General features: G+C 39.9%; 1 protein-coding gene across 2 annotated transcripts in view; it reads right to left on the bottom strand.

Annotated features, from left to right (window-relative positions):
* The window catches only part of LOC149566657 (Radical SAM superfamily protein), an 81,628-nt gene extending 62,457 nt beyond the window's left edge, over nt 1–19,171 (bottom strand). For both annotated transcript variants that reach the window (XM_089819978.1, XM_089819979.1), the window contains exon 1: nt 18,796–19,171. In XM_089819978.1, the coding sequence (XP_089676104.1) occupies nt 18,796–19,006 (211 nt within the window). In that variant the 5' untranslated portion in view covers nt 19,007–19,171. The remainder of the gene's footprint in view (nt 1–18,795) is intronic.
* Nucleotides 19,172–19,444: the final 273 nt, after the last annotated feature.

Genomic DNA, 19,444 nt, shown 5'->3' with positions numbered 1-19,444 from the left:
TCAAGAATTCTTTTTGCAGTCCTTCATGTTGTCATATGCTCATTTCAAAGGTCTGAATGCATTTCAGTTGCCTTTGCAGTTATGTCAAAGATATTGCCATGTAACAGTTGCCAGCTATCTCACCATCATGCCTTCTTCCTTCCATGCAAAGTTCCAGTCTTTTATGTTTAAAATGGTTCTGAAATTGAATATTTTTATTCTTTACTGTCACCATCCGTGGTTATTTTATGGAAGTGCACTTGCTGTAGGTTATTCATTCCCATGGCTTGTCTTGGGTGCTCATATTGAGTATGTAATTATCTCTCAACGGTCTCTCCATTAAGGTTTAGCTGGCGCACCAAATGTCACACTCCTGCTGGCAATGAGAATATGAAACCAAATAGAATGTAACTGTCATCGATCCGTGGGAAGTGTCAAGTGTTTCTGTCTTGGAAGATCGAAGGTTCGTGTTTGTGATGTTGAAACAGTCATTGCATGTTGCCATGTATAAGAGATTCAGTGTGATCTCTAGGCGAGACAAATTTAGTGTGATATTCATGTGAGCAGAATATAGTGTGCTCTATATGTGTCGAGGATTCTATATTTGTCCTTGGAAATTGAGTCACATTCTTATCTCTTTATTTGTAATCATTGTGTAGATCAGATTAGGTAAATTATTAATGTCCAACAAGAGACCACAAAAAGGGTCTACGAGACTGAAAGTTACAACAGAGAAACAGCAGCAAAGAGGACACCAAACGGTGCCTGGGGAAAGAACTAACAACCAAAGCCAAAGAGCAAGGAGAGGACCAACGTCCAGAGCAGTGGGGGACAATGAATAACAACCAACAACAGTCAATTGACCAGCTGGAAGTAACCAAAAACCGAAAGGATAACCATTGGGGCAAGAGGGGCGCCGAGACCATCTCCGAGCATCCCTGGGGGTGGAGGGTTGCCGCCAATGTGTATGATCTCTGCGAGGTCTCACGGATCTGGCATGAACAGGAGTAGACAGGCCCAGTGAATGATTGGTGCCTCTAGTGGGGGAATCCAGCAGAAAGAAGGAAGTGATAAGCTGATCAGAACCATAACCCGAGGGAGACTGAAGCTGCAAAGTGTGATCACGAAGACACGTAGCCTCATAGATGTACAGCCCCAGACACCCTTGGTCAGTGTATCTAAAGAAAGAAGCTATGGACTGGCAATTCTTGAAGAGATAATAGAACCTCCCCCAAATCTCATAATATATAGGGCGGTGGAATAAGAAGTGTGACTTTGTCTCAACCAATCCTTTGTCACAAAGCTAGCGAATCCGATCTACGCGGTCTACCTGGTGGTCAGTCTAGATGTGAAGTCCATGGGAGCCCACTCTAAAGGAGCCTAGGGGAATACGCAAAGCATGAGACCAAAATCAGTCAACATAGGAAGGACCGACAATGACGCCATCCTAAAGGTCAACGTAGTGCTCATCATATGTAGTGCTCAGCATAGAAGGCCATCGTAGGACGAAGACCCACTAAGGGATCGATCCATGTCATGTGGATATATCGCCTGTAGATGTCCATCTAAATGTGTGTAATGTCCCCTTTTTGGGACATTAGAAATATTGAAGTCTTATTATATATAATGTTAAAATTGACTAGGAAAGCATAGACTCAAATTATAAAAAGGTCAATTTAATGTTATAAAGAGGGCAAAAGGTCAAGGAGGAATAAGACAAAACGCCAGAGGGAAGTCAAAGAGTCTTAGTTTGTGTATTAAAAAGGGAAAGAGGTTCATTCCTAGGCATTCCTAGGCATGCTTCATTTATTATTTCAAATTTCAGTTCTCTCTTGCAAGAGTATTTGGAAAGCTTCAGCTTTCAGCTAGTATGAGGACGTGGCCCCTCATGCTGGCAAACAGTGGATGCAAACCCATTGTTTGGGGAGACATCAATTCAGGTGTTTCATATGCGCTTATAGATTCTTATTCTAGTATTCCAATCTGACTATTAATGTATATTTAAGATTGGGTTTTTTAGTGTTGGTTATTGTATTGTTGTTGTATAATCAAATAACATGTTTACAGAGTTGTATAAGAGTTTACGGGTTTTATATTCCTGGTTTGTAACGCACTTTCATATGTTCAAATCTTGAATAGCAACTTGGAAAGAACGGTTATTTTCTTGTGGAGAATCTACAGGTGTTATTGTTGTATCGTATTATTTCTACCTATGTTTGACTCTTGAATATTATATTCAAGATGTAGCTGGGTACATATTGTTTGGAGTTTCTACTGGTCTCATTTGAGTTTGGTAATATATCTGCATATTTTAGTTTGGAATATATTTTTGGGAAAGATCGAGCAAATATCTGATTAGGGGTATTTCAATGTGCCCGTTCAACTCTGACAAGGTAGGGAGGAGATGAGTGGGGGCATCCAGCAAATACTTGAATGGAGGGAGACAATCAATCTCAATACCAATAGAAGCAAGAAAAGCAGAAGGTTGAGCATACTAACAACGGGCCCGACCAGTAGGATCAGTCCATGCAACTACCTCTAAGGATTGATATATTGAGTAAGAATATTTGTACCGGCCCTCAGCAAAATCAGCAAACCTCCCAAGCCGATGAAGGAACAGGTCAAGTCGAAGATGGTCTCGAGCATGAAGGGGCGAGCACAATACTCAACCAAAATGATACTAGTAGGGGTAGTTGATGGCACCTGATAATAAGTTGAAGGAGGAGAGTCTAAACAAGCTCAACGGACATCCCATTGAAAGCAAGGAGGGAGGGGCCCCACACCACAGAACCATTAAGAACAATAGGTCTAATAAGAGAATCCATGAGGGACATCTTGGACTTGCTGTCTTGGAAATGGTGTCAGAAAAACTTTCACTCGAGCAAAGCAAGGGAGTGAGGACCTTTGTTCACCTAGGTTTGCATAGTTGGCCTCATACTAAAATGAGGTCCAGAGAATCTAATAGCCAGATATGTGTAAGTAGATGAAATCTCAATCTCCTCGACCTGGAAGAAGTGTAGATGAGAGGTCTTCAAAAGGTTGAAGACCATAACCTAGGCCTTAGCCAGGTTAATTGTAAGTTGTCTCGAGTCACAAAAGGAAGCAAGGCCAACCAAAAGGCATTGGAAGCCTTCACCAAAGGAGGCCAAAAGGATCACATCATTTGCAAAAAGAAGGATGGAAATCAAGACCTCATATAGATAACAACCATCATCATGAAGCAAGAAGTCCTAAGGAAAGCCTCAAGCTCATCGATGTAGATATTGAATAAAGTGGGGGAAAGCAGGTAGCATTGCTTCATCCCGATAGTGCTCTAAATAGGTTCGAAGAATCCCTAAGGTGTCCAGAACCAGCCAACAAAACACTCATATAATCTCATAATAGTAGTCATGAGAATCTCAAGAATACCAATATCTAAAGTTTCTGAAATAAGACCACTCGAGGAACAAAGTCGAAGGCTTTGCAAAAATCTAGAAAGCAACAGTACACCTTTGTCAAGCAATGTTCAGCATCCTCAGTTATAGCCTGACGAGTCAAGATGTGATCCATAGTCTAAAAAGTTTTTTCCTAAAATCGGTCTGGCCTCTGAATGTCATTTGTCAAGTTCCCTAGAGAGAATGGTGTGCAGAATAGTACCATAGAGTTTGGCAAAGGTGAAACCAACCATGATGGCCCTATAGCTGTTGGGTCTAAGGCTGGCCTGGCTTTGTGGATCAAATGGATGATGTGTCATGACCAAGAGGAGGGGAAACCGGTGCAAACAAGTCTATTGAAGACCACATCGAAGAAAGAACCCAAGATCAAATGGAGCCCTTCCTCATTAGGTGCTTCGCTACTATGCATAGATCTAACAACCTCGCAAATGTTGGTGAAGGTGAAGAGATGACAACGGGAAGTGGGGGTGGTGTAGATGGGGGGCTGGTCAGGAATGTCGTAGAGGGTGGAGGTGTAAGAGGCAAGCGCACAAAGATCCAGAGAGGAGGGGGCGGGGAAAAGGGTGTGCCAAAAGAGTTGGGGGGGCAACAAGAGGGAGGCACAGAGGGACCTGCACTGCGAGAGGAAGAATGAGCACTTCTTACGACGAAGAAGGTGATGATAGGAGAGCCTCAGCTAGGCAAATGAATGGCCCTAGGAGGAGAAAGCGGTACAAACCATGCAGTGGAAGGATTTACAATTGTCATCAAACCACTAGTTTAAAAGGTAGGAAAGCAAGCGGTGGGAGGTGTAGGAGAAGGAGGTCATACAGTGAGGGAAGGAGAGGACATCAGACTCCTGAATGGCAATGGCAAGGTGATCAAACATGGTAGAGGCACAAGAGGTGTTAGTGAAGAGCGATTATTAAAGAGACTGTCTAAGGTGGGAAGTGAAAAGGTCACGATCGCCACCAGCAAAGGAGAAAACAGTGGTAGGGGGAAACGATATAGGGGGGAATGGCAGGGGCGGGGGAAGTGTTGAGGGTGAAGCTAAGAAGGGAGTGATTGGCAAGGGGAGACGAGAGATGGAGAAGCAGCTAACAGACAATATAAGAGAGGTACAAGAGAGGGCATAGTCCACCACACTCACACCACCACAATGGGTCCAACAAGTGAAGCAACTAGAACCACGAAAACAAGTAAGCTTGTTCAAAGTCACTAAGTCTAAAGACTCACAGAGCTACAACAAGTGGTAGCTAGATCAAGTCAATAGGCCATCACTATCGTTGAAGATGCATTGTAAACTCAAAGAGTGAGGATCTGACTCCGTAGTACAAACTGAACCAATCACCCAGTCATGGAGGAGGATCTATAAGTCTCTAGTCCTGGAGTTGAAATCCCCTAGATGATGTCGCCCATAGCTGAGAACCTGTTGATACAATCCTACAAGTCAACATAGGGGTCCCCCTCCTCTAAGTTGTAAAGTGAGTTGGCCAGTGAAACATAGCAAACTACAATGAAGATGTCACCAGTAGAAGAGTCATCCACCCTAAGATGAATCCACAAGAATCTAGTGAAGCTGTCAAAGTATGTAATAGAAGTCGCGCACATTAGCTGGTCCCTAACAAAAAGGGACCTAACCTGACCCCCTAACCCCACTCGAAAATTTGAACTCATCTCTACAAGTGGCCAACCACTTAAAACCTAGGATACCACGAATAGGAAGACAAGACTCATCAATCTCGGTAACCAAAACAATATCGGCAAAACCAATGGCGTTCTAAAAGAGACCCAACAAGGACCATAAAGTACCCTTGTTGTTCCAACAGTGGACACACAGGGAACTACAAGGTATAACCCGCTTGTCTAATTGCCACCGCAAACGTCATTTGGCCACGAAGATCATCCTTGACTTCCAACCATGGGGAGAAGAATCACGAATGACGGCCCTGAGGTTCCTAATAACAGCCCACTAACCAACCTGTCTTGTCTTGGCAACTAGACCCCATTAATGCTTTAACTTTGACACTTGTGACCCAGTAAGATCCTCGTTAAGGTATATTTTAGTGGGATGAGGAAAGAGCTTCCTCCTTGCCCTAAAAACCCACATACAATCGGCAAGTGTGAGAAACTTGAGGAAAAGAGTACCATTGTGTCTGATCTGCCCTCTATCGAATGTAATATCTGTGACATCCAGTTGATTATTAATGAAGGAATACCTTGTAAGGAGAGGCTCAGTGGAGGAGGAGGAAGGCCCCAAAATCATAAGTTGAGTTCACAAGCCCATTTGACATGCTCATTGAACAGTTTAGTTGGACAAGTTCCTCAACCCCTGTAAGTGGTATGGAACTAGGATTGCTGCAAAATGAGGCCCAAGATTCCAACTATTGTTTTGCTTCAAACGCAAGGGTGGACTGTTTACAGACAAGTTTGGTATGCTGGTCTTTTATTTCCTATACCTGTTCTTTATTAGAGTCCACCAACAGCCTAAGGTTAGCCAAGGCGCAATCCAAAGTGGAAGATAAACCAGCTAACTATAATTTCAATTCTGCAACTGTGGTGGATAAAGAATGAACTGTGCCTTTCAAAAATGCATTTTTGGTTTCTAGTTTTTCCATGCGATCAACTATCCGCTAATACATGACTAGAGTGGGTAGGGGGTCCATGTTTCAAACGGTAGTGAGAATGTTGCAATGTTGCAGAGAAACAGCAAAGGAACTCTCAACAGCAAAACACTAGTTGCAAAACATCAAAAAAAACAAATAGGACGCACAACAGCAAGAAGCAAGTAATGTATACACTCACAGTCAGAGTTATCAAGCCCATGCAACTAGTTGGGAGAGCTTTCTAAACCTAGGTGTGAGTTTGTTTGTAAGTGTTACATCCCAAATTTTGACCAAATTTTAAAAAAACTCATAGCCATTGGATTTAACGAATTATTCTTTCATAATCATGTGAAGTGGGTAGTTATTTATATCCATTGTATTAACTATTTATGAAGATGGTCGTTAACCATTATTTGTTATATGATGTTTAGCAATTGTTTGATTTTGATATTATGGTTAATAACTAAAGTCTTATAAATGTTTATATGAAAATTATTATGGAACTTGTTATTATAGTGGTAGTGTTTTCATGAGTGATTGCAGGAGAAGATGAAGGGGGGAAGCATTGCGAAATGGGATCAATGGAATGGGATACTAGCTTAGTCCAATCAATAGGAATGACAGGTATGACCCTAAACTTCTTGGCAAGGACCTAGCGACTTGAACTTCAAGATACATATATAGGACCCACATGAGCTATTAAATAAATAATTTAAAAAACATAAAATAATTTAATTAAAATATAATACACACCTCAAAAGAATTTAAATGCTCTTTCACCATATTATTACAATATATACTTATGTACATACACATAGACATAAAAATGAAGTGACACCATAATATTATTTTCTTACAATAAAATGATGCCACCTCACCAATATATTTACATGTACATAGATAAATATAAATCATAACAATTTTTGAATTATAACCTTCCAACTCTTTTTCCATCTTTTTATTCTTTTCCTTGTTTGAAACCGATTGAACACCTGGCTTTTAATTGGCGCTCAAAGAGCCAAGATAATTCTTTAAGTTACGGAAGCCAAAGAGTCTTTTCAAAACCTTTTTATTCATGAGTGGGGAGAGACAAAAGATGCAAGAGCACACATTCCCGATTTCCTTTTATTATCGCATTTTTCCTTGCTTATTCTAGCTTCCTCCATAGCCAATACTATGCTATAAATCCATTGAATCTCTGCAAGACCATGCGAAGACCTTTTTCATTTCATAGCAATGTCATTCTATTACAGTCTATCGCATATCTTCCTTCCTTGTTGAGGATTTAAGTAATATTTATACACTGTGGTTATGTCTACAAGCAACTGAAGAAGAGCTGATTACCAATCATTTAGCAAGACTCTAGGTAGTTTCGGATTTATATCAAGTCATGTGATAACCATTCCCAATTAATGTTATTCCCATGTTATTACAATTTGATTTTCATAGCTACGAGCTGTAGATTATCCTCATTCATAACTAAATAACTCTAGGGAGTTGCTTACCAATAAGCATAGTAAAGTATCTATAACATGGAATCATAAGTTACTTTTGCCAATAGAAATTGGAATCGGATGATAGTTATTTCTACAATTATTCTTTTAAAGAATATAAGCTTTTAAATCACAGATTGTGAAATGCTGGAAGTTTATAATCTTCATGAATCAATAAGAGTCGTTTGCTCTGAAATTCCGAGCACCTAGGACTCATTGGCTATTTAGCCATGGAAAAGGTGAAGAGGTGAGATGGAATCTACAAGGATAAAGAAAGTGAAATCAGACTTGATACATTCAATCTACTTAAATAATTTTACTTAATAGCTCATGCTTGTCCCTATAAATGATTCCTGTTGTCAAGTCGAATGGTGGTGATCGGGTCGTTGAACCCATTAGGAAAACCTTGGCCAAGGTAGTTTAAAAGCATTTTTTCCATCTATTGATCACTTAATATCAGTGGTGCCAATTATGCAAACATGTCTGTCCATAACTGTGCGGACATTCTAAATACCAAAATGCTCAAGTGGCTGGACTAAGGGTATCCCAAGCCCGATCTCGAGGTAGGGAGGGTCTTTCTAATTCAATAGATTGTGTGGGGATAAGTATGGTCTAAGGTTGGAAGGTTAAACCTAAGTCAATGCTTCTCTTACCAAAAGTCGAGGCTTGCACAGCCAGCCAAAGACCCACCAGACGATACTTTTATGTTTCTTTTCTTCTTTTAATGATAAGCATTTATTTACTTGTATATAGAAAAGATAATTAATCGTTAATTTAGTTATTTCAATTGATCATTGATACAATTATCTTCAATTAATCATTAATCTAGTTATTTCAGTTGATCATGGACACAATTATTTTCAGTTAATCGTTACTCTAGTTATTTCAGATGATCATGGATATAATTATTTTTAGTTAATCATTAAATTAGTTATTTCAATTGTTCATTGATATGGTTATCTCAGATGAACATGGTTATTTCAGTAATCATTGTTAGTTAAAACAGTTAATGTCATGTGAAAAGGAATACAATTATCTATTCAATGAATGTTGGGAAAATCTCTTTATAAACTGTCTTTGTTTTTGTTAAGAAAAACCATTTGTTAAAGTAAGCACGACAACAACCTCTAGTAGCAGATGGAATAATTCCCAGGGTGTCGTCCTCAATATGCCTCAAGAGAGAACCTTTAAAATGTGAGCAGTGAGAATGTCTAGCCAAAATGTCAAACCACCAGAGAATAAAAATGGAAGGGCCATGAAAGTGTCGTGAGAATGTCATGAAAATGTCCAAGATGCAACGCGACCAAGCTAAGAAACCTGCGCGACCAAATAGAAAAATGAAAGCATCTAACCTGGCAACAAAGAACAACAACAACACTGCGCATGAAGAGATGCACGATCACGATAATACCAAGTCAAGCTAGGTCGTGTGCAAACAATAGAACAATCAACGATGCGATGAGGCAAGGAAACAAAAATATGCGAGAAGAGAAGTAGAGATGCAGCGAACGAACAACGAATAGAGAAGCAAAGATAACATGAAAGCACGCTGAAGGAAGGAATGAGTGAAAGGACAGAAAGGTAAGCATAACAATCGGGCATAGGAGCAAAGAAAAACAAAGGAAGGACAGCCACACTAGAGCCACACCTGCAAATCGGAGCAAGGCTAACGGTAACAGACAACAACGATCAACGACAGCCATGGCTGCAAACAAAGGTTAGGCGGGAATGGCAACGCTTTGTGGAAGACTTCATGCAGGACATCGCAGGAGGGTTGAGAAAAACAAGTGTAAACATGCATCAAGGTTGTGATTTGAGCGACTCACAAAAGTGTTGTCATTACTATGAGCACTTCTTCCTTTGTAAATGTCTATTGTGTGATTACAGACTAAGTGAAGAAGGCATTCATTTGGCTTAGCTTGTGAAGCAATATTGTTAATATGCAATAAAGGATCTAATTTTTCGGGTTTGGTTGGGTTTTTCCCACAAGTGGAGGGTTTTCCCAAGATAAATAATTGTGCAATTTGTTTTTTTGTGTTTTGAGCTTCAATATATTACATTTCTAATTTTTTATGTATGCTGGTTCGAAAATTTAACATGGTATCAAAGTGGGTCTCAAGAAAAAAGACGAAACCAAATCGCTTAGCTTTGCAATATTCTTTGCTTGTCTTCAAGGTTGTTTAATTCAGCTTCGAACCATCATGAACAAACTCAAAGTTGAAGACAAGCTGGATGGTGCATCAAATTGTACCTCATGGAAATTCAGACCCCTAAATATGATATGTGCAGATTTGAAAAGCAATAAAAGCAGATTTGAGAAGTGAGAGATAGGTGAGATTAAATAAGGTGTGAAAGAGGCATCAGTTGTCATCAAATAGATGTATCTTTTTTGTAACCAAAGGATGTGACTCCCTACACCCAAAGGAGATATTAAAGAAGAAGGTTCCATTAGAAGAATACATCCAAAGGGGAGATCAATTGGGAGAATAACATATTGTTCACAAAGGTCACAAAGGCAACACCAGCTGATCTAATTATTCTATTTGGGTGAGGTAGTAGAATAGGTAGGGTAGAGTAGGGTAGGTAGGCGTAGAATAGGTAGTGGTAGGAAAGGTGGATTAGGGTGGGATGGGTAATAATAATTAATGGGCCTCAGCCCCAATAGAGAGGTGCCCTCCTCTCAAGAGGGAGGGACCTGAACGTTAGGGGTGGTGAGGCAAGGGTCCTTACCAAATGTGCAATAGGAAATTAATCATTGGTGTAGTCCATTAATTTAGTCATTGGTGTTGTCCATTAACGATGAATATGGGGGTACGGATATTGTGAAAAGTAGTGACTCAAATCTTATCAAAGGTGGAGCCCTTTCACTTGTAGATTATAAACAAGCAATCATCCCAAGCATACATCAATACATCATCACTCATCAATGCATCTCAAGCAATCATAAAATCAGCAAAGTTTGAATCACAAAATCTATCAATCAGAAAAAACCAATTGAGCAAGCAATCAGATCGTCATCAATCAATTTATGTCTTGGAATCAGAAATAAATCAATCATCTTGTCATTCAAACATCAATCACTTAAGTGTCACAATATCAAATCCACATTCATTCATTTCATCATAGGAAAAGAAGAGATTAGAACAGATTATAACTATAACAGTCAGACTTGTGATCTAGTTAGAAGTGTAGTATGACACTTATATTGCATAACAAATTCATTGATAACTTTTATCTATGCTTCTATGGTTGAAACACCTTATAATCTGATTCAAATAATCTATTAATCTGATATATGTTTATTCTAGCTCAAGAATGTCTAATTATGAATTACAATTATAATTTTTCCTAACTTGTTTGCAGGATTTCAATCAAAGCAAAAAGGTAGCCTAAAAAGCCTACTTGCTTTTATATAGAAACTATCATCCAGGGAAATTTTGGGTTCTCCTAATTTGGGGACATTACAACCAATGCCCTAAAGTCAAACATAACAGTCAAAACCCTTCCTTGGATTGTTGCCAATTTGCTGATTTCACCAAGGAGCAAATGTGTTTCACTAGGGCAATTGCATGTTAATTGCAATATTTCCTATAGTTGCTACAATACATAAGCATTTTCTACCAATGGCAAGAAGCAATTTCAACAAAACTCTAAGACCAATGTCAAATGATGCCTACGCACAAATTTATCTTCATCTCTAGGTGAAAGATCCCAAAAGGATCTTTTCACTGAACTTCTGTAAATTTTAATTAAAATAATAGATTTTCCTGTGCTTTCCTTGTGGTCTTAGAGAATTAGACAGAAGTTGCAGAAAGATTGTTTCTTCTTTTTTTGAATTTTCCAAATATATGTAAAACAATAATTAACAACAGCAGCAACAAATATAATATTTAGTCAACCATAATAGCTACAAATTGTACCAAACAAGATGTGTAATCAGTATGCCAGCCAAGGTGTTTACAAACAAGGAATGAAGATGCCAGCTACAAGAATGGACCAGCCATGCACCAAAAAGGTAGAGATGGCTAACATAAGCCGACCAACAAATCACATGCCAACTGAAAGGCAGCCATACAACTACTATAATCATGCCAAGGCAGCACGAAGATCCCAACATGCCAAACAAGACCCTCAACATGCAATGTACAAGCACACCCAAACGTTGAACTTAACAATCTTTGTCAACTGCTGAAACAATACTGTAGAATGCTGCTGAAGCCACCTATTGGGGTTTGCGTCCCAATCCTCTAAAATCGCTCCTCAGAGAAAAATTGCAAATACCAAGAATGAAGATGTAAAAGATAATGAAAGAATCAGCCAACATCTCCTTTTATCTCCCTCTCAGAGCCAATCGAACCTTATGGCATCTTCTCAATTAAAAGGTCTTTACGTATAGGAAAACACCCCTCTCCTCAAATAACATAACTCTAGGTGCCCGAAGGTCTTGGGATGATGAAAATAAGTTATAAATATTTCAAGACCTCTCCAATGAGCTATAACACATAGGCGTGCCTAACAAAATGAAGCCAAAATCTCCTTATTACTCCAATTAGCTATATAAATAGCTTTATTTTAATTTATTTAAATGCAAACTTAGGAAATATTAAAAAATATTTCTTTTTATTCAACTAAAAAGCCAAACCAACCAAATAATCAGTGAACAGGTCCTATCACCTACCTATGACCAATGTCGAGCAATGTGGGCCAATTGGCAGTCTCATCCCTAAAAACTAGGGATGCTCCTAAAAACTAGGGAATATACCCTATCACCCTTAAACTGAAACCGTATAATGGTTCGGATAAGCCTCAAATCTGATCACTACCACAACTTCCTAAATTTTAGAAAAATTCCTAAAATTAAGGAACTACCCCGACTGACTCTCAAACTGACTGTAGAACCAACTCTGGTCACTAAGTATCCAATATGAGTCTATCCACCACTGCTAGCCTACGAGACCCCAATAATAGGCCAACTCTCATGACTCTGCTAATCAAACTAGAAAGGGGACATGACATTCCTCCCCTCTTAGAGATGCTTGCCCACAAGCAACTGCAATGCTAGATACTGCAAAATGAACTCACCCTCCCAAGTGGCATCTTTTATGGGTAGACCTCTCCAGCTCACCAAGTACTCCCGAATCACCCTACTCCTCAATTGTCTCTTCCTAACCTCTAGAATCTTCTTAGGGACCAAAATCAATTTACCCTCTTCATCCAAAGGAGGTAAATTGTGTGATGCTGAAATATGTTGCCCTAGTGCCTTCTTTAGGCATGACACGCGGAACACATTATGAACCCTACTCTCTGGTGGTAATCAATCTTGTAGGCTACCTCTCCAACTCACCTGAGTACTTTGTAAGGTCCATAAAAATGAGGCTTGAGCTTCTCAACTCCTCTCCATTTAAGGGTGCTCTATCTGTAAGGTTGTAGACAAAGGAAAACCATATCACCCACCTCAGATGCTCTCTCCGTCCTGTGTCGATCAACGTACATCTTATGCTGATTCTGAGCATGCTACAAATTCTCCCTAAGAGATCTCATGATATCTTGGTTCTCCTACAAGCAATCCTGTGCCAAGGGAACTCTATTGTCACTGAAAGCGAAATCAACAAAAGATAACGTCTCGTAGCCATAAAGAGCTTTGAAGGGAGTCATGTCAATGGACATGTGGTGCATAGTATTATAACAATATTTGCCCAAATACAGCCAACGCACCCATGCCTTTTGTTGCCTTGACACATAGTTGCGCAGATACCCCTCCACCCACTTATTAACTACCTCAATCTGTCCATCCATCTAAGGATGGTAGCTAGTGTTGGGAGTCAACTCTATGTCTCCTAGCTTGAAAAGTTCCTACCAGAAGGAACTCATGAAACTGTTCTCCCTATCACTCACTATGGTCTTGGGGAGACCATGGAATCTAAATATCTCTCTAAAAGACAACTTGAATACTTAGTCAACCTGTCCACCACAATATAAATAAAATCTTTCCCCTGAACTTGAGGAAGACTTATAATGAAGTCCATAGATATCCCTGTCCACTTCTGCTCCAATATAGGCAGAGGCTGCAACAATCCAACCGAAAAAGTATGCTCTAACTTGTTCTGCTGACAAGTCATGCATTCACGAACATGGCATAAGACATCATCCTTGAGACCCTTCCAAGAGAATCTTTCCCATACTGCCCTATAGGTCTTACCATAACCAGGATGTCCTACTATAGGAGTATCATGGTAAGCATGCAAAACGTGCTCCTTCAACTGTGATTCAGGAACAAGGTAGACCCTGCCATTGTAGTAGATGACATCACCCACTACACTATATCCGTCATCCTGTGTCAACCCATCCATGATCTCACAAGCATACTGATTTTTGCAATACTCAACTAAAAGTTGAGCCTTCCAATCTACCGAAATCTGGCTCAATGAACATAGGGCAGCAAGTCATGGCTTCTTGTAAAGTGTCTTAGCAATAAAATTGTTCCCCTTGATGAACTCTATGTCTATATGAAAGGCCCTGCCATCCTGAGGTGTAGGTATTTTGGACTTCACAAAACAACATGTAACCCAAAGTATGTCATCACGATGAATGATAGTCTCTAGTCTGTGGTCCTTAGGACCACCGTTTGAAGCTGCCCTCAACATAGTCTTCTTCCTTCCAGAAAGAAACTCTAGTTGCATGCGATGGTGGTCAATGATGTATTGCCCAATACCCTATAACCACTGCATGCCCAAAACTACATCATAATCCTCCAGCGATAGCATAAAAAAATCATCTATCAGAGTATAGTCCCCCATCCGGATGCTAAGCTAAGGAATCCTCCAAGTACAGCTCAAAACAGCACCGTCTACAACCTTCACTCCAAAACCAACAAACTCCTCGAACTGGAACCCACACCTGTCAACTAGCTTCTAGTCAATAAAGTTGTGCATGGCACCTGTGTCTACTAAGCTCATAATCCGCTTGCCTCTCAATTTACCTTTCAAACGAAAGGCATGAAATCTGGGATAACTGGAGAGAGTAGCCATAGTTACTTTAGCTAACGCCAAATGCTCCAAAGTGTCTAGCTCTAACTGCAGGTGTTCCTGCTCAACCTCCTCTAGACTATCCTCAGTATCAGTATTAACCATCAGGTATCTCCTCATTGCCTATCTCAGATGTCACCTCAATCAAATGAACCTTGTCTAACCAAGGCAACAATGTCCAGGCTCCCATGGCTCCTTATAGGAGAAGCATAGTTTTTTCCTCAACTCCTGGTCCATCCTGAGTGGTCTAGAAGGTGGTCCCCCTCTGTCCTGGGAAGTGTTGGCCTTCTAGGGAGGCCAAGAATCCCTAAAAGGTTTTTTATCTGCCTGATAGGGAGTAGGAGAGGTGTCCAGTCTAAATGTAACATCAATGGCCTCCTTGAGGATGGTTGGCCTAAATGCTTGTACTAGTCTCTTCAACCTATCCTACAAACCCTCTATGAACAGCATCACACAACAACTATGAGACATGTCCGAAACCATGACTGCAATACGCTAGAACTCATTCACAAAAGACTCCATGTTCCTTGTTTGCCTAATATGTGCCAACTCTCGGTAGTAAAATTCTATGTCTTTACGATCAAACCTAGCAATGAGCCGCTCAGTGAATCCAGCATAGGAGTGAATCATGGCGTGATCTTGGGTGACCAATCCATGGTGCCACCAATCATAGGCAATAGGCAACCCCGTCTAAATGCAAAACCGCAAATTGTATAGCCTCTCTCTCAGGCAAGATCTCAATGATAAATAGATATCCAGCTTGTGCACTCAAGCTCGTGCACTTGTATCACTCACGCCATCATAGGTAGCTAGTGTGATCTTCCCAGTGACTCTATTGAGGTCGTTGTTCTGTTGTGGTCTGTAGCCCCTATCTCCTCTGAACCTGGTGTTATCCCTTCACTATGCACAATATTGTCGAAAAGGAAAAACATCCCTAACCTTTGGGGTAAGGCTCTCCACTCAGCTGTAGCTACCATGATTGAATCCTGGAATCCAATCTCAAGTGGCTCCACCTGTGTTGGCTACTCAACTTGCCTAAATTGAGGCAATAATGGTCTATCCAAAAGAGGAATACATGGACGTTCCTACCTATGGGAATGAAGGGAGCTCTCTGCCGAAACATGGGATCGATGACTACACTGGCTTCCCGCAACGAAAACCAACCTGCTCCTTCCCTGTCTTTCCTATCTACCTCCACGCCTATTCAATTCCATCCGCTCCAGGGTCTCCTGTAATCTGTCCAATGTCTGGATTAGCCTAGGCTGTGAAATAATCAGTCTCTCTCCTCTACCTCTGTAGGCATGTCATCACCAAGAGCACCCTATGCCTCACCCATAGTTGGTGTCTCTGCATCTCTGGCAGCCTCTGCTTGCCACTGGTTTCTCTTGCACTCATAAAACCTATGTATTTTTCCACTAGGATGCATAGAAGATATATAAAATAGATGCCAAATGCTTAAATGAATTATCAAACCCTTTTCTATAACCTATTGTGATAATTTCACTGAAACCCTACAGGCTGGCAAGTTTCAAGCTCTAATACAACTAAAAGATCTCAAAAGGATCTTTTCAATGAACTTCTGAAAATTTTAATTAAAATAATAGATTTTCCTATACTTTCCTTGTGGTCTTGGAGAATTAGACAAAAGTTGCACAAACATTGTTTCTTCTTTTTTTGTATATTCCAAATATAAGTAAAACAATAATTAACAACAACAACAAATAATATAATATTCAATTAACCAAAATAGCTACAAATCATACCAAGCAAGATATGTAATCAGTATGCTAGCAAAGGTGTTTACAAACAAGGAATGAAGATGCCAGTTGCAAGAATGGACCAGCCACGCAACAAAAGGGTAGAGATGGTTGACGTAAGCCAACCAACAAATCACATGCCAACTAAATGGCAGTCGTACAGCTGCTATAATCACACCAAGGCAGCAAGGAGATCCCAAATGCCAAACAAGACCCTCAACGTGTAATGCACAAGCACCCCCAAACGCTGAACTTAACAATCTTTGTCAACTACTGAAACAATACTATAGAATGTTGTTGAAACCACCTATTGGGGTTTGTGTCCCAATAGCCAAGCTCTAGGGTTTGCGTCTCAATCCTCTAGAATTGCTCCTCAGAGAAAAATCGCAAATACCAAGAATGAAGATGTAAAAGATAATGAAAGAATGAGCCAACGCTCCTTTTATCTCCCTCTCAAAGCCAATCGAACCCTAAAGGGAGAATATATCTTTCCCTTTATTATAAAATGGCATCTTCTCAATTAAAAAGCCTTTATGTATAGGAAAAATACCCATTTCCTCAAATAACATAACTCTAAGTGCTTGAAGGTCTTCGGATGATGAGAAAAAGTTATAATAATTCAAGATCTTTCCAACCAGCTATAACACATAGGCCTGCCTAACCAAATGAAGCCAAAATCCCCTTATTACTCCAATTAGCTATATAAATAACTTTATTTTAATTTCTTTAAATGCAAACTTAGGAAATATTTTTAAAAATTCCTTTTATTCAACTAGAAAGCCAAACCAACCAAATAATCAGTGAACAGGTCCTATCACCTGCCTGCAACTGATGTTGGGCAATGTGGGCCAACTGGCAGTCCCATCCCTAAAAACTAGGGATACTCCTAGAAACTAGGGAATATACCCTGTCACCCTGAAACTGAAACCGTATACTAGTCCCAATGAGCCTCAAATTTGATCACTGTCACAACCTCCTAAATTTTAGGAAAATCCCTAAATTAAGGAACTGCCCTGACTGGCTCTCAAACTGACTTAGGACCAACTCTGGTCACTGAGTATTTAGTATGAGTCTCTATTTACCACTGCTAGCCTACGAGACTCTAATAATAGGCCAATTCTCATGACTCTACTAATCAGACTAGAGAGGGGACATGACACTAGGATGCTCTAGATTAACCCAACTATTGACCAACTCATCTTAGTGATAAGATCTACACATAATAATTCCAATAGAATAATGCAAAGGAGATATCACCACAGCATTTGACTTTTGTGGGCTAAGATGCCCTAATATCCAATAAATGCAAAAATGGGAAAAAACCTTGAGGTAGGATGACACCACACAATACTCCTTATGAAAGAAGTCACTCCATGCTACATGTCCAAGATATCTTGACTACTACACAATATTTGATTCTTCACCTTTGCTAAATTGGAGCTCTAATACCACTTGGTTTTGGTTGCAAGATCTAAGGTCGTATTGTTTTAAGGAGATATTATACTTGTTAAAGATGTAATTGCCATTGTGATTCTAGGGAAAATTTGAAAGGGGAGATTACAATGAAACTAACAATCTCAAATTATTGTTTCCATTGTATTACAATCTATCACCAAAAATTCTACATTCTCCATATGAATTTGACTACTCATGCAACTAAAGTTGCAAAGGGTATAATTTCTTTCCTCTTCATATTACAAAGTCCTCTCAAAATACATCCACACTTTGTCTCGCCTATGCTTATGAATGTCACTCACACGGGCCATAAAAGCTTATGCTCAAAAGCAATATGCATGGATGCAAATGCACCCTCTTTCCCCCCACCCCTACCCAAACCTCAAAGTACCTGTCCCCAAGACATCCCTACACCAAGTACTTGGAGTACCCGAGTACCCCACCTTCACCATTCCTAAACTAGGTCACCACAAGGAAGGGTACTTGAATTTCTATTTGAATTTTGAATGTTACTATTGGATATGTACTACATTACTATGTTGAATGTTCAATGTTTCTGGTCCATGTTGCAATTTTTCTATGTTCAAGTATTTCAATTTGGTACGTTATACTGAAACAGCAATTCATAACTAGCATTTTAAGTTCTATCATCCATGGAACGAGCTAAACTGATTAATCATTAGACTTTCGTAGATGAAGCCCAGATTTTAATAGAAAGGGCAATTTATCAACAATTAAGTGATTTGTACATGTATGGTAGGCCACGGAACAAAGTGGTTTCCGCTTATGTAATGTTTTCGAGGTAAAACTACCCGACCGCGGTACAGGAAATAGAGAAACTTTCCATAGAGAAAGCGTTCCTCGTAGCATATGAAGTGGTTCTTGCAAACAGTTTCCTGCGGAGTCTATTAACAGAAGTGTCATTGCGTGAAGTCCACGAATAATACAAATGGCAAAGCATAAGACGAGGCTTGAATCTTCCCCGCCATAATCCAATAAAAATATATGAAATATAATATAGCATCGAACATTTACCAAAAAAACAAGGCAAAATGAGAACTAAATACCAGTGTCGAGCTTGAGCGGTAGAGTCGAGCAGCTGCATTTGCTTTTAGTTGAAGAATATGATGTGAACAAAAAGCTCCGACCCCTTCTGAACGCTCTGGTATCATTGCTATTAATGCCAATTTTGGAAAAATCATAGCAACCCTTGGCATTCACAAACTTTGATTCCACTCCGCTGTATATCTTCCACATTGGGGTGCCCATGCAAAGCATTATTCTTCCTCCTCTGCTACCCAGCTAGATGGGAGGAACAGAATCAAAGCTCCTGACCAGATACGAGCTTAAGCTAGCTTCACCCGTCGATAGCTTTGGGTTCTGGCTTTCCCGCTGGCGTCTTCGGCGCAAAAGAGAGAAACGAGCATTTACTTGAGGGTCCGTTTGGTCGGTGGAATTAGAATGGAATTGGCATTCAGAACTCTAAAAAAATTATAATCCATTGTTTGGGTCCGCACAATCCGAATTGGAATTGGAATTGGAATTGGAATTGAAATTTAATTTTTTTAAATAGGGAGAAAATTTTCCACTATTACTTGTTCATATATTTGCCACTGCTGAGTAATTTATCAGGCTTTTTCCGCCTGATCCGCTTCAGTAGTTACTGCAAAGAAGTTTGGTGAAATAACTTTTTTACATACATTGTTTCTCAGTTAA

The sequence above is a fragment of the Cupressus sempervirens genome, chromosome 3, assembly GCF_028749045.1.
Source record: "Cupressus sempervirens isolate cs-2001-9-10 chromosome 3, ASM2874904v1, whole genome shotgun sequence".
In the NCBI taxonomy this organism is placed as follows: Eukaryota; Viridiplantae; Streptophyta; class Pinopsida; order Cupressales; family Cupressaceae; genus Cupressus; species Cupressus sempervirens.
This window is presented reverse-complemented; position numbering and strand designations above follow the sequence as displayed.